The sequence below is a fragment of the Hyperoodon ampullatus genome (assembly GCF_949752795.1).
Source record: "Hyperoodon ampullatus genome assembly, chromosome: 8".
NCBI classification, from domain to species: Eukaryota; Metazoa; Chordata; class Mammalia; order Artiodactyla; family Ziphiidae; genus Hyperoodon; species Hyperoodon ampullatus.
Genome location: NC_136921.1, coordinates 86,013,881 through 86,030,005, shown reverse-complemented (window position 1 = coordinate 86,030,005; position 16,125 = coordinate 86,013,881). Strand labels below are relative to the sequence as shown.

Below are 16,125 nucleotides of genomic sequence, written 5' to 3'. Positions count from 1 at the left end.
AAAAAGTTGTAACATAACAAAAGTTAAGTATGCTTGTGAATATTTTCCCTACCTGTTATAAGCTCCATTTCAAAAAAAACAGGATTGTTAACTGCGAGAAATATTCTAGAAATATTTATAATGCAAACAGAAGGAGCTATGATTAGAGGTGGAGCCTTCTTTTATCATTTAGCTTTAAGTATAAACCTGGCTCCAGAAATGGGCCTATCCTAAAAACTGGCTGGCACCGGGTGGGCACTGATAACTCTAGTTCCCAGCTAGTGATCACAGACCAGTTCCATGCGCTGCTCCCCTGGCAACATTCATGCTAGTGCCAGGTCAATAACCGATCAATCTTTCATCTTATTTAAAAAACAGAGATACAATATGCATTTAATTTCATTCAATAAATCAATTCCACATAACTTACCATCTCTTAGAAAATCCAGGAGACAGCAAACGTCAGACATGAAGAATTACATGAACGCAGTGTGATGCACTGGAGAGGAACGAATGCACCATGGCAATCAGGAGTTGTAATTTAAATGTACCACAAGAAGAAAAGCAAAACTACTGTAATTTATTGCTGTATCTATGCTTCCCAGTATACCTATAATATTATAAGTAGCTATAAAGTGCCACCTTCTGGTTTAAAATTGTGGAACATCTTTATTTCTTTTTAAATGCCATTTTTTGGTGGACGTATAACAACGGCAGCAGTTACAAAATGTTGTCTGAGTACTTTTGAGAGCTCAAAACAAAGATCTGTGTATAGGCTGAATAAAAAGATGTTCAATTAATAGTGCACATAGTGTAACTTTAACAACATCTTTCATTGGAATTTTCGTGTAAACCTTAATAGAGATGTGACTCACAGAGACCAAAAAGTAAAATATCTTTTCCTTTCATGGTTTACTGAGGTGGTCTGCATTCTCGCAAATGATTTACAAAATACAAGAAATGCCGCGTGTGGGTATTAGGCGTGAAGTACTTCATTTTCTTACAGAAGGGGCAGCAGGAGGACAGGGAGCCTAGGGACACCCTGTCGCCACTTTTCCCAAGGACGTACGCCCTCAAGAATGGTGCTGGAAACCCGGCAGCAAGCCACCCTTACAATTCTTTTTGGTTGTTTTAAAATACAAGCACTTCCTGACATTTCCCTCCCCGGCCCATGAGCCCCACCCCCACTTGGCAGGATACAAACCCACGTCCTCTTGCTTAGTTTTCCCCTTAGAATTATTTACAGGATGCTTACAGATACGGTACAAACTAGTATGAAACTAACTATAGTTTGCATTTCCAGACACACTCCTGTGGTGAAATAAGCGCTCCACACCAATTCCGAAGGCCGGTCCAAAGCTAAGGTGACTCAGAGGCATTTGCATCCGTAACCGCAGAGACAGGCTTCTTGCTGGCTGGGATGGATTCGCCGACTCTGTCCTCAACAGTGGCCGGAGCCTTGGGAGTGGGGGGCGTCACACCCACGGTGAGTGTGGACGCGGCATCTGCCCTTGCAGTGGTCGGGACAGGGTCGGAGGGTGGGCTGCCGGTGGGTGGGAGAGAGGACAGTAGCTCTGTGGAGCCTGCCGCGGAAGAGACCTCTGGAACCAAAGGGAATGACGGGAGGAACTCGGATGGCATGGGGAGAGGTGCAAGGCCAGGTAAGTTTTGGGGAGGCAGGGAAGGAAGAGGTGGCAAACCTAGGACAAAAACAGCATAGATCACACATCCTCCCAGCACTAGAAGAGCAGCAGTCAGCGTCACACGACTATGAATTTGCATCTCGTTAAGGAAACTGAAGCTGAGGAGAGACAATACAAATCACAACTTCTGATTATCCTCAGTTGGAGGCCAGGACAGAGTTAAATATTCACTGCAGGACCAGCTGGCCAGGAGGAAAGGTTCCCTCATGTGACTCAGCCCAGAGCTCAGGGAGGAAATGATTCTCCCAGCCAGGATGGACAGGAGCCCACCCAGCCTGCGATGCAGCTACATGGAGTGCCCAGCAGGAGGACTCCACTCTCTCGGGCAAGCTGCAGGTGGATATAAGCTGCCCTCTGGACAGACAAGAGGAAGAGGAGACACAGGGGCCAGGCCTCCTGTGAAGGTTTTGCAAGGGAAGGGCCTGCTGTGTAGCCCCTGGCATTAGCCTCACCAGAAGTACTCAGCCTTTATAACTATTTATAGTACAACTATTTATAGTACACTTGGCGGGTTTATTGTAATGATTTTAAAATGCAGATGAAGGGAAAGAGTATTACTTCTTTAAGAAACAAAGGAAAAGCAGGTTGTAAAACAGGTTTGGGGCAACCTGGGGCCTGGTGAAACCCTTAATACTCTTAGAGTCTGTCAGTCTGGGGAAAGGGCAGAGCCAGAAGCCAAGAATACAGGGCACAGAAGAAAAGACAAAGGGAGCGCTGAGACAGTAAACATTCGTGTGAACTTACTGACTTCATTTGTTTTTTAACCCATTGCGCTGAAAAGCAAATGGGTTAATGAGGATGGGTAACGTTGGGGCCGTTAGAAATGTGACAATGCCACGGTGTAATAAGATCACTCGTTGACATCACTGATGGGCCAAATTCCTGAGATTAGCAATTAAAAGTCAGACCCGACTTGTGGCCATCTCAAAGCTAAAGATAATCTGGGCAATCATTAACCAGAAGAGCAGACTTGTGGGGACATTCTGCTGCTTCATTTTCATCAGTGCATAGAATATGAGTGTAAACACTCTGAATATCTGTGAACTTAACTATTTGTAGCTAAAATCTCTCACAGTTTTTGTTATAAAAAATGTGTTAACAACGAAGAATATTTATCAAGTAGCAAGCCCAGCTAGCCTCAGCCACGCAGAACAGGTATCACTACTCCCCGGGTGGCAGCTGCCCAAAACATGAGGAGAATCACAGGGAGTTCATCTGCCCCCACTGAGTGAACTGCGCACACCTCCCATCCAACTCAGCCCAGCAAGGCCACGCCACTGCTCTTTATTTCTACAGCTGGCCTTTGTGGTGCTTGAGCTGTCAGGTGCAGGAGAGGAGAAAGGGGGAGGAGAGGCCGCCAGGCAGAGGAGCATCACGAAGACACTCCTCCTCCTCTTCTTTTTCAAGCTTTTTAAATAAAAAAGATTGATTTTTATTTGAAGCAGCTGAAATTTGTTAAACTGATCTGTCCTTGCTAGGAAAAGACTGAAATAGAGGACTGCCTTTCCTGGATAAAGCTTTTTATTAGACAGAGTCCTAGGAAGGCAAGATGGGCAACATACCCGGGTTCATGAGTTCTGGTAAGCTGACACCTGGCACGACGTGCGGGGCAGGGAGGTTGAGATTGGGGAGGGCAGGGAGGTTTGGGAGTCCTGCTGGTAAAGGCATCAGACCTGAAAAGAAGGCAGAGAACAAAAGATAAATCATCCAATCCTTGCATATTGAAAAAAATACTACCCACTTCAAAGTGAGAATACCAGAAGTCCACTTACCGTGTGGCGGTTTCGTATCATAACAACAGTAACAATAACAAAATCTCTCCCAAGTGAAGCATCCTTCTCTACCTAAGTGATTAGATGGCTAAGTGGGCAAAGGGTTAAAACAAACACACACTTCTGAACCCGAAAGCAAGAATGATGCTGGCCTGGGTCTTGGAGAAGGGGCTGATTTATCTCAGCAAATATGGAACTGATTTTCTTTGATCGTTGAGGTTTACAGTCTCTCAGGCTTTTGTTTTTTCTTTTTCCTTTTTAATTTCAGACTTACAGATGCTAATCTATATGAAGAATCCCCATGTATATCTTTCACTCAAATTTCTCAAATGTTAACATTTTACCACACTTGCTTTATCATTCTGTGTGTGCACACATTTGGTTAATGGCTTAATATGCCTGGGTAATGACATCTTTAGCCATACAGTTAAAGGCTCTCACAATGCAAGTATATTTGATCACTGAAATAATATCTGATCGTTATCTGCTGGATAAAGGGACTTGGTCTTTACTGCGAACAGTAAATGAAATAAACAAAAATCTAACCTAACATTAGAGCCACTGAAGACTCGAGTAAGGAGTGCTTTCCTCCAGGACACAATGTCTTATTCACTAAACAACAACCAGAAAGCCCTGTGCTGAAGGACGGACAGTCTATATACTCCTTATTCCTGCCTCAGGCTGCACTGGGGGCAGGGAGGATGGTTGGCTGGGGTTAAGGAGCCCAAGGCTCAGCAGCTGACTGGCTGGTGACAGCAGTTCATTGCCACTTGGTCTCACTTATCACAAAGTTACAGCAGAGACAGAATGAGAGTAAAAGACATAAATAGTCACCGCATAGGTAGAAATTTTTTTCATTGTTTTCTAAGATGCACAATATCAGTAAAGCTATTGTTATTACATATAGGTCTCCTGCTACTTACCTGGTAATGTAGTAGCTGGGTTCATTGGCGGCACAGAAGTGAGGGACTGGTTTACTTGTGGTGGCAATAATGGTACTGTTGGTACACCTAAAGTAAAAGCACAACCTTTTAACAATTTCAGTTGATAAGGAATGAGCAGACTATCTCGGACAGTCTTCCATCCCTTCCCTCCCGCCGTTGTCAGGTCTTCACTCAGTGTGACTTTAGTCAGTTGGTCTCTAGCTGCATCACTGCCACAGCTCATCCACCTGCTCTGCCCTTGGCCCTTCGCTATGGCTGTTAGCAGACCGTGAGCCAAGAGGGCGGGGGGCTCTGCAAGCCCTCCGCAGCTAAGTAAAACCGGGTAAGAGTTTTACTCCTGACCTAAGCGGGGCTGGATTAGAAAACCGTTTTGGAAATTTGGAAATGGGACACAAGGATCCTAATCAGTCTCTATTGGGCTCCTGACCTAAAAGGCCACGTACACCTGGGGCTGCTGGGGGGCTATGTGCCCCATGAAACAGTGAATTCTGGTCTGTAAAAGAGAATGATGTAGATGGCCTGAAAGAGACAGAAGAGCGTGTGGACCTCCAGAGATGGGGAGAATGACCTGGCTTCCTGAATCTTCATTTCCTTTTGACCTTAGGTTCTGTGAGACTCCTTTGAAGTCTAGTACATTCCCACTTTTACGGCTGTTAGCTTGAAGAGGTCATGTTCTTTACATTCAAGTAACTCTTACGATACCACCTAATAAAGATTATCTATTAATGTTTACCACCTACTCATGTGGGAGGTTTCGCTGATGTCCAAACAATAGTAATATTGCACATGGATTCTAGATTTTGTCTTACAGAGATCTGCTTAAATATGGTAGCAAGAATGAATTGTGCCTGAAAGTATGAAGCAACCATTTTCAGATAGCTTTTAAAATTTATTTAGTCATGTGTTTACTTTTTTGCAGAAATTGGAGCCATGCAAAAATAGGAGAGGGTTCTTTGTTTTATCAGATTCTCAAAGGGGTTGGACGGTTGGTTGGTGTGTTCAGTCTTTAAAGTTTGGGTGGGCGGTCACCTACTATATGTCAGACATTGTTCTAGGCACTGAGGAAATTTACAGCATAAAGAAAATAGGAATCACTACCTTCTGGAAATTTACATTCTGATAAGGGGCAGAAAAAGAAAGGGAGACAAGAAGTGTGAGAGGGTCACATCGATTAATGTCATTTCAAAATGATATATTCATTTTCTGAAAATTTCTTAATCCAAAGTTTTCAAATCCACAGAGGTTTTTTTTTAAACCACATACTTTAATGTTTCTACAGCTACTGTTTGGGCTACTTTGCAGCAATATAATTAAAGCAAAGACAGAAAAATAAATGCCTAACAAAAAGTGGTTTCTTACATGTTATAATGCTAGAACATTTGAGTGTTTTTAAATTTATTTACTCAAAGTGAAAATGCTGATTTCTTTCAGTCTCCTTTGAGCAATTTCTGCTTTATTTACGTCTCTGTCTTTTAATATTCAAGAAACCATTTCTCTACAGTGTAATAAGACCAGGGATCTCAGTGCATGTGCTTATATGACAATATAAGTATAACTGTAATGTAATTAGGGAAGATTTAAAATGCCTCTCAAAAGAAACTGGAACTTGAAGAGAGATGTCAGCTATCTCCTAAAGCCAGAACACTTTGCACTGGAACACTCACTGTAAAGCCAGGTGAGAGTTATCAGACACAGATTGGATTGCTGTCTTGGGAAGTCTATTCAGGAATAAAGTAAAAAAACATTTCTTACATCTGATGGGATGTAAGAAAAAAATCTTAATACCATAAAAAGAACTCAAACACTGCTTGAATGAAATAAACTTTAAAATATCTTCCAAATGTATCCATGACTTGATACTGATGACATTAATATTTAATGTCATCTAGGAAATATTCTAAAACTGGACTGTGGTGATGATTGCACAACTCCATAAACTTAATAAAAATCATTGGATTCTATACTTGCAGTGAGTTAATTTTATGGTATGCAAATTAGACCTCAATAAAGCTGGGAAAAAAACCCAGCAAAGAGCAGGGGGTAGGGAGGTACGTTATTGTACTGATAACTGGCGACGCTGGGCGGTGGGGGCTGGTTGTTCTACTTGTTTCGCAAATGAATCTTTATTAATAGTCATCTACTTTTGAATATGTTTCAAGTTTTTAATTGTAAAAAATAAAAAATTTAAATTTCATACATATCTTTGGGAAATAAAACAAAGACTCTGAAAAGATCTGAGATCTGAGATTTGAACCTAGGGGACAAACTCCAGGGATCATACTGTTGACCTTAACTGCATCTTGATGGGCTGTTTTAAATCCATTTGAGAACAAAGTGGAATATGATCAAATTTGGAATATACATATTAAAAAAAGAGCTCAAGAATAAAAGGCTATTAATGAAATAAAACTAAACCATGTCACAGTATTTCATCCACTTACTCAACATTAGTTGAGTATATAATATACTCTTGGTATAAAGAAAGAAAACCAGAAAACAGGAGATTTAAAAAAAGGAAAGGATAATTCAGAAAGAGTCATGTACCACAATGTTCATTGCAGCACTATTTACAATAGCCAGGACATGGAAGCAACCTAAGTGTCCATCAACAGATGAATGGATAAAGATGTGGCACATATATACAATGGAATATTACTCAGCCATAAAAAGAAACAAAATTGAGTTATTTGTAGTGAGGTGGATGGACCTAGAGTCTGTCATACAGAGTGAAATAAGTCAGAAACAGAAAAACAAATACTGTATGCTAACACATATAGATGGAATCCTAAAAAAAAAAAAAAAAAAAAAAAATTTCTGAAGAACCTGGGGGCAGGACAGGAATAAAGATGCAGATGTAGAGAATGGACTTGAGGACACGGGGAGGGTGAAGGGTAAGCTGGGACGAAGTGAGAGAGTGGCATGGACATATATACACTACCAAATGTAAAATAGATAGCTAGTGGGAAGCAGCCGCATAGCGCAGGGAGATCAGCTCGGTGCTTTGTGACCACCTAGAGGGGTGGGATAGGGAGGGTGGGAGGGAGATGCAAGAGGGAGGAGATATGGGGATGTATGTATATGTATAGCTGATTCACTTTGTTATAAAACAGAAACTAACACACCATTGTAAAGCAATTATACTCCAATAAAGATGTTATAAATAAATAAATAAATAAATAAATAAATAAAAAGGAAAGGGAAAAATAAACTCTATCAACATACCAAGTTAAGAACTGTATCATGTGACCAAGCAATTCTAATTTCTGGGTATATAACCAAGAAAAATGAAAACAAATGTCCATGCAAAAACTTGTACACAAATGTTCATAGCAGCATTATTCATAATAGCCAAAAAGTAGAAACAATCCAAATGTCCCTCAACCGATGAATGGATAAACAAAATGTGGCATATCCATGCAATGGAACGTTATTTAGCCATAAAAAAGATGAATTATTAATATATGCTATGACATGAATGAACCTGGATAACACTATTCTAAGAGAAAGAAGCCAGAGAGGAAGGTCACAGAAGACCACACATATTATATGAAATGTCTAGATTAGAAAGAGAAAGTAGGTGAGTAATTGCCCAGGCCTGTGGGATTGGGGGAAAACAGGGAGTGACTGGGTACAGGGTGTTTTTGGTGGGTAATGAAATGTTCCAAATTGATTGAGGTGATGGTTGCAAAACCCACTAAATTGTATACTTTAAATGGGTAAATTGAATGCTATGTGAATTACATCTCCAGAAAGCTGTTGAAGAAAACCAAAACAAACAAAAAAGGAGTATATTAGGTAGAACAAGGAGTACAGAAAAAGAGGAGAAAGGCGTTACGTCCCCTGAGCAAGACTGAGTCCCTAGGAAAGGAATGGTAAACTGCTCACTTTTGTATCCCCAGTGTCTACTACTTAGGGGATATGCAAACATCTGTTGAGTAAACAGAGCTATTAAACAGAAATTAAAGGTAGAATCCTGACTCTACAACAAGATAAGCCCAAGGTCTAAAATTGTCTGAGAAGAGGTTCAAATGCCTGTGATGATTTAGTACCAGCTTTCAGACAGGGCCTGTCAATGCAGAGCACGTTTACAGTTTTCAAAGTACACTGGCATCAACTTTTAAAATTCTACAGCTTGGGACAGAAAACAATATCGTGTAAAACAAAGTAGACTGAAAACAGAATCTATTTTTCTGCACACCTGTACTGAGAACATTACTGACAGCTGGTGGAGTTGAGCTAATAGAAAGTCCAGACAGACTCTGTTCAATTTCTGTAGTTCCTGGTGATGACAAAGACGGGGGATTAACTGAGGACAGCTGGACCTTCCAAAAAAAAGAAAGAAAAAAGGAAAATTACTCAAATTTACTTAAAAGAAAATATAAATATTGGCTCTCACCGGTCCTACAGATACCTTTTTCGATCATGTACTAACTGTCAAAAGTTTTCACCTGGCACTTTGGCTTTCAGACACTCATTCCTAATTTTCATACGTGCCAAGGACCACGCACTGTAAACATCTCCCCCTCCTGTCACTTCCAGTCTTTTAACACATGGCATCTAGCCCATCATACACACTGTTCTAGCCACTTCGACACCAGGAGGAGATTCTCTCTCCTCCTTCCTAGCCAGCCAAAAAAGATTATACTCAACCCTTAAAGCACCACTGCTTTCTTCTTCTTTGAATTCTCAGCCAGTTTTGTGTTTTTAATTTTCACTGCTCATGGAAGAAGTCAGCTGAAGTCTTAATACCATGATAGATTCCTTACAAATTTCTTAAGATGTCTAACCTCATGAGTCCTCCTTACCTTTTCTCATCAATGAATGAATGTGGCAGCCAGATCTCTACCTTCTGGGAGCATGGGGTGGGGGTGGGAATGAATCTATATGGACTCTACAGATGGGAGGATGTGTGATTTCACCTCTGAATCCTCCAACTTATGCCAGCTCCAGTGCCCTCTGGCACATTCCAACAAAACTTGTATTCTGGTCTTCCCTAGCTGCCATTTCACCCTCTGGTCTTCTCAGACTGCCCATAGCGCCTCATCTGGGGCAGAGAGCAACTGATTGGGGCAGCAGATATGGTAGCAGGAGTCTGAACATACAACAGCACTGGTTCTGGTCATGAGCCAATGGTGGATGGGGGTGAGGAGAGGTTACACTTCCCCACAGCTCCCCTTCACTTCCTCTAGAATTGGGGATGGCCCAACCATGCTCCATAAAATGACAGTGGCAGCAGCCCTTTCTTTACAACTGTAGCGTTTTCTTTTTGAATGTTTGGTTTTTATTTAGTCATACATAAGAGTTAACTGTCCTGTAAGGCCTTCACAGGAAACATTTTAAAAGCCTATAAGCCTGCACAAATACCTCTTATTCCTTAAAAAGCCTCACTTTGATCCTGTAATACTTCCCACACCCCTAGCTCTCTTTGCTTTCCCAGTCAAGTTTCTTGAAATAGGAAGCAGCAGCTATCATCACCTTATCACTCACCACTCACCCTCCATCTCCTGTAAGTTGGTATCTGCATCCCATCAAGCCTTAAGTTGCTCTAGCCCAGGACATGTTTTTTCACTCCTTCTCTCACCTGACTTCTCTGCGGTACCTCACATAGCTGCCTATGCCCCCTTTCCTGAAGCGCTGTTCTCTCCCTTTGGCCTTCTCCTGAGCTTCCTTTGCTGAATGCCCTTTCTCTGCCCATCCATTTAAACACTAGGTATGTTCAAGATTCTGGCCTCGGTCCTCTGACCCACCCAGGCCCAGTCCCTTGATGATTTTTATCAATGTTCATTGGATTAAATTACCCTCTCTCTGCTTATTCCCAAATCTGTATCTCTAGCCTTGCCCTCTTTCCTGAAATCCAGAACCAGAAAATATCCATTTGGATATCCTACAGGAACATCAAATCCAACATGTCAATATTTAACTCATCATCTGCCCAGTCTCAAATAAGTGCTATCACCCCACACATCTATTCATCTGGGTGGGAAGTTATGGTATAATCAGGCAGTAAAGTTATCTTACCTCCATAAATCCATCTTTAAGAGGAGTAATAGGTGTACCAGTCATCTGTCCTGGAAGAGAAATTTTCTTTCCTTCTTCAAATGGGCGTGTAGGTATTCGATGCAAATAACCATATCCAATGCCACATCCTAGGCTATGAAGATATTTTTTTCTTAAAGTTATTGTTATCAATCACAGCTTGCATTTTTGAGGTTTTGAAACAGAAAAACAAATCTCCATTCTTTTAAATACTGTCATCTTATCAGAAGTCTCCTCTGACAACCCTTTATTAAATAGCACCCTTCTCTCCACCACAGACACTAACCGTACTCTCCTTTATTTTTCTTCAAGTATTTATCACCATCCAACACATTGCATATTTATTTGTTTATTTTGTCTCCCCCAATAAAATGGTAAGGTCCTTGAAGGCAGAGACCTTGTTATGTTTACTGCCTTAACAGTTCCTGGCACATGGCAGACACTAAATAATTATTTGCTCAATGAATGACATATAGCCTTTCCACTGAAGGGCTCCAAGCACTTTTGCATGTTGATGTCATTTACACAACCTATAGGTCTATTTCAGAACCTGACACATATCAATCCAAAATAATCCAGATTCCTTCTAATTCATCCTCCCAATGACACCAGAGATATTTTTCTAATAAGATACAATCACTTTCCAGAGTGATCTTCCCATAGTCTGTTGTCTTCTTTCCAGAGTCTGTTGTCTTCCCAACATTCCCTTTTCCTTCTTCCCTTTGGAGAACTACTCTGCCGTTCTGTGCAGCATGGGTGGGACTGTCAATCAGGGGGCCTGTCCTGCCCAAAACAAGGAGTGGCTCATGACCAGAGCCAGGCCAATTTACCTCTCTTGCCCAGGGCTGCAAATCTTGGAAGTGACAGAAAAAACCAAAATGGCTTTATCCCTTCAGTAGAAAGTGATGAAATTGCCAATTAGTTCTTCCTTTCTAAATCCCTAAAGGTGTCTGAGTCCTGTCCTTTCCCATTCTGAGTCTTTGATTATATGAGTGACTCCGTAGCTATAAATTCATGTCTGCTGCAGCTGGTTTCTACTGTTTGGAACCAAAGAACCCTCACTGTTACAATATTATAGAACTAACACTGCCCGAAGTATATCCAAATTCCTGACCATGGTATTTAAGGCTTTTCACAATCAGGTTCCAACTTATGTTTCCATCACAATTGCCTTTATTTTCCAAACTACTTGCACTTTCTGAGTAGGACATGCACAGGTATCACTGTGCCTCTCTCCTGCCAGGGCATCTGTTATTTCCATGGGTACTACTACCACCAAAAGCGGGGAGAGCAGGCAGTGGCCAACTTTGGCTCTTCCTTATCCAAATCTGATTTCATAACAGTGCTTCATATTAAAAAATTACTTGTTTCCTCTTCTCTCACTTTTCCTCCCTATACCATCAAGCTGCAAATTTTACTGAACTGGATCTCAGATAGATTTAGAGGAAGAAAGAAAGATTAAATAATTTATACTGATCAATACAAGCCTTTCAGAGGTAGCTACATTGAAAAACAAGGTGCTTATTAATCAAAAGAACTAAGTGGTGGTAGAGAAGGCACTTGAGGCAAGAGGGAGACCTCCATAAATTTAAAGACAGCCCAAGAATGAAGCTAAGAAAAATGTGCTGTAATGAAAGCAATGTGGTCAGCCTCTGAGGAAGGAATGAAAACCAGAAGCACACATATGCCAAATGGGGGCGGACTCAGGAAAGTGGTCTGTATGCACCTGTCTAAAGCAATGGCTTATCAGTGGTACTAAACCATGTCAATAGGAAAAATGTCTTCCATAGAAAAGGAATAACTGCTAAAGTCTAGAAAAGAAGGGCTCCAAGAACAAGAATGTAGCAGTATTTAGTCAGCATAATTAAAAATGAATGAACTAGTAATGTTCTTTGCTGCTGAACTTCACCATCTAGAATCTCTTCCTTAAGACTTTGATTTCATGCTCACCAAGCAATCTTGTGGTAGTAATAGGATCTAAGTATTATTCTAACTGGAGAGGGGGTATTTTTCTATTGTAAACTGAAAATTTGCCACTCTAATGAAGACAGAAGCTTCTTTGCAAATTTAGTTTATATGAGGCAGTCCCTCTGAAATGGAATCAACTTTGAATACCTTAAAAATATCATCTTTCTGTGTGTTTACAAACCTGGACAAAGGACAATGATAACGTGGTCAAGTATGGCCCCCAGAAAGGCCACATTTTCTATCTCATTTTCTCAAATTGCAACAAGTTAGCATTCTGGTGGCAATATACATTTAGCTGTAGAACCTCAGGTAGTGTGGGTAAAGGTACTGTGAGCAAACAGGCTTTCTCCGTCTGCATCAACTAAGTCATCCTTTTCCCAGCAAGTGCTGGAACTTTTATAAAACACTGGTAGAAGTTTCCAAACTCTAGGCTTTCATATAATTCTGGTTTACACTCAACAATTCCTCAAATTAAAAAAGGTTCTTAGAACTTTCAAAATAATGAAAAATTTCAATTTAAACAGTAGACAGAAGACCTAAAGATACCATGTTAAGTCATGCTTTGCTTTGGTCTGGCCTTTTGAAATTAGGGAACTGACTTGATGAACAGTCCCAGAAAACTGATTTTATAAAGTTTGCTTTTCTGCTTGGCTTGATCCTCTTTCTAAATTGCTTTTTATTGTTGTTGCAATTTTGTCTAACTTCTGGTTAAAATCAGCCTGTCCATTTCTAAAAGGTAACAGTTTCCACAAAGTGCTAAGAAATTTCCCCAGCAGCTAGAGAAAGTTATACTGTATTGTCCCACTGCTGAGGAGGGAATTTTGGGAAAATAAAATAAAACTGAAAACTATTTTACTAAGATAACAAAACAAAAAAGTTTGTTAGTTCTTAGATCAGAAAAAAAAGGACTGGGTATGTGTACCATGCTCACTAAATATGTGCTTTAAAAATATGAATTATTGGATTCAATATTCTAGGTTAGCTCTTTCCTTTTCTCAAGAGAAGTCTTACAATAAACCAATAACTTGTTTCAAAATAAAAACAATGTTTACAATAACATGTTTACAATGTTACAATGTTTACAATATCTGACTGGTAAATTTAAGTAGTCATAACTTAGTCTAAAAAATGACCTTACCTGCCTTCTCCACCCCATGCAGAATTTGGTGTAATAATCACTTCTCGACAGTTATCAGTGTCTGTATTATACACATAAAGTTTCAATGGTTTTGCTTCATGTGTTTCAATAAGGCTGAACAGATCTTCAGACTGCAAAAGCATTACAGGAGAAAAATGTTTTTGTTACTGAACTTTAGAATAGTAGGTCTCGAACCTGACTAATATCTAAAACAACAAAAATCTAAAACAAACAAACAAAAAACACACCTAAAACAACAAGAACGAAAAAAACCACATACACAAAAACCAGATTCTGGGCCCTGTTGCTAGACATAAAAATCATTTCTTAAAACCAATACTCCAAATGAGGTTTAATTCAATATATTACCTATCTACACAACGCAAGGCCTCATGTCCAGTTCTGTAAGACCTAGTCAGCAATTTTAGTAAAAGTCTTCTATACCCAAATTCTACATATTCTGCTTACTATCCATTATTAAGACCTGGTTCGCTGGGCACCTTATTTTTTCTCTCATTTGTGATTTAGCAATATATACTTCCACTAGCTAACAGACAAGGAAAAGGATCCAACAAACACAGCGAAGCCAATTTTGTTACCTTAGAAAGGAGAAGAGAAAAGGAAATCAATAATCAAGATGAGGATTCAATTTAATCTTGAGGTACAAGAGATTTCTAATATATACCATACACAAAATTTGTGCAATTGCCACAGAGTGTATGTTTTTCCTCACAGCTGTACCTAGTAAGACACCTCCCAGATTTCTGTTTAACACCCTGGAGCGTAAGCTATCTTGATCAGCAAAGACCTAAATTTCAACTTTAAATGTAAAGTGTGCAAATATACTTCTGAACTTAACCATAAATGAGAAAATGTTAAATAATTGTTAGTATTAATAAACAAATGAATTACCTCATTCATGACCATATCTGCTCCAATGATATAATCACTGTGAGGTCTAAGACCTGCCAGTGCTGCAGGAGAATTTGATTCCACTTCCTAGGATGACACAAAAACAACCCCCCATCAAATTACTGCATATAAAATAATCTTCCAAATTGTATAGTTCAGTCCTTAATTATAGTAATTTAACCCCCCCTATATTTTTCTTGTTAGAGATGTCAGATCAGAAACTATAGGATATATATATATATATTTAATCTCCCAAGCATTAAACAACCCACAATATTTAACAAATATTTAAAACATTTCTGTAGCTATTTGCTTTATTTTATTTTTTAATATTTATTTATTTATTTGGCTGCGCCAGGTCTTAGTTGCAGCACGGGATTTTCATTGCGGCATGCGGATCTTTAGTTGCAGCATGTGGGATCTATCTCCCTGACCAGGGATCGAACCCGGGCCCCCTGCATTGGGAATGTGGAGTCTTAACCACTGGACGACCAGGGAAGTTCCTGTAGCTATTTGCTTTAAAATACCTTCTTCTAATGGATAAATCATTAGAAAAATAGTTCTTGGGCTTCCCTGGTGGTGCAGTGGTTGAGAGTCCGCCTGCCGATGCAGGGGACACGGGTTCGTGCCCCGGTCCGGGAAGATCCCACATGCCGCAGAGCGGCTGGGCCCGTGAGCCATGGCCACTGAGCCTGTGTGTCCGGGGCCTGTGCTCCGCAACGGGAGAGGCCACAACAGTGAGAGGCCCACGTACCACAAAAAAAAAAAAAGAAAAATAGTTCTTAGGCATCATATTTGCTTCTCTTCCTCAAGTTGTTTTTCTTTTTTACTAATCCATATTTTAAAAGCAATCAATTCTGATTTTCAGAAACTAAATGTAGCCTAATAGTACCCCTACAATCTCACCAAATTGGAGACAACCACTATTAAAACACCCTTCTACACTGTTTCTTAAACTGCAAGTAACAGTTCACAGTTGATACCTACCAACACATGCCAAACGTTTTCATTTGCCCCATCAAAGCTGCAGAAACGAATGCTCACTCCCAACAAGCCCTGGCCACCCCACATGTTACTCGGTGTGACTGAGGTCTCTCGCAGCTCCAGTGTTTTACTACTGTAGATAAGCATTTTTACAGGCTTTTCAACATTTGCTTTCAGTAGATCCTTAAGAGTATCATTGTCTTTATTCTGTAAACACATAGAAATTTTTCTTAATAAAAAACATGTACTTAACAGTAAAAATCTAATGTTAGTTATCTTACCTTAAGCATCCCATGGCCCTATTGGAATAATATTATTAACATAAATAAAACATTCAATAGGTGGAGGTTTCATTAACATTCAAATACTCCTCAAAGTAAAAGAATGTCAAGAAATTAAGAACTTATGTTAGTGTAACAGAGCAGGACCCTATGGGGCCTTCCTGGGACAGGCCTTTCCCCCTATCCTCTGCTGTAGTACCTCTCTGAAGTACCCAGATAATAGTATCTCATGCATATTTCCTGAGTTTTTCAAATACTAAAAACCACCACCAAAAGGAAGAAATTAACTACCTGAAGATCATGAGCAGGTAGCTTCCAGACCTACTGGCGCCTAAGGATTGATAACCATTAACCAGAGAATTGTGCATGAGCTGATCACATACCCTGGGACACCCCTCCCCTCCCCTT

General features: G+C 40.2%; 1 protein-coding gene across 1 annotated transcript in view; it reads right to left on the bottom strand.

Moving 5' to 3' along the window:
* Positions 1-1,239: 1,239 nt before the first annotated feature.
* The window catches only part of GORASP2 (golgi reassembly stacking protein 2), a gene marked incomplete at its 5' end in the record, with an annotated part of 28,853 nt that continues 13,967 nt past the window's right edge, over positions 1,240-16,125 (bottom strand). The window contains 8 exons of the mRNA XM_079710058.1: positions 1,240-1,679; positions 3,245-3,355; positions 4,378-4,464; positions 8,597-8,720; positions 10,417-10,549; positions 13,541-13,671; positions 14,453-14,539; positions 15,440-15,643. Coding sequence (XP_079566184.1) covers positions 1,339-1,679; positions 3,245-3,355; positions 4,378-4,464; positions 8,597-8,720; positions 10,417-10,549; positions 13,541-13,671; positions 14,453-14,539; positions 15,440-15,643 — 1,218 coding nt within the window. The 3' untranslated portion in view covers positions 1,240-1,338. The remainder of the gene's footprint in view (positions 1,680-3,244; positions 3,356-4,377; positions 4,465-8,596; positions 8,721-10,416; positions 10,550-13,540; positions 13,672-14,452; positions 14,540-15,439; positions 15,644-16,125) is intronic.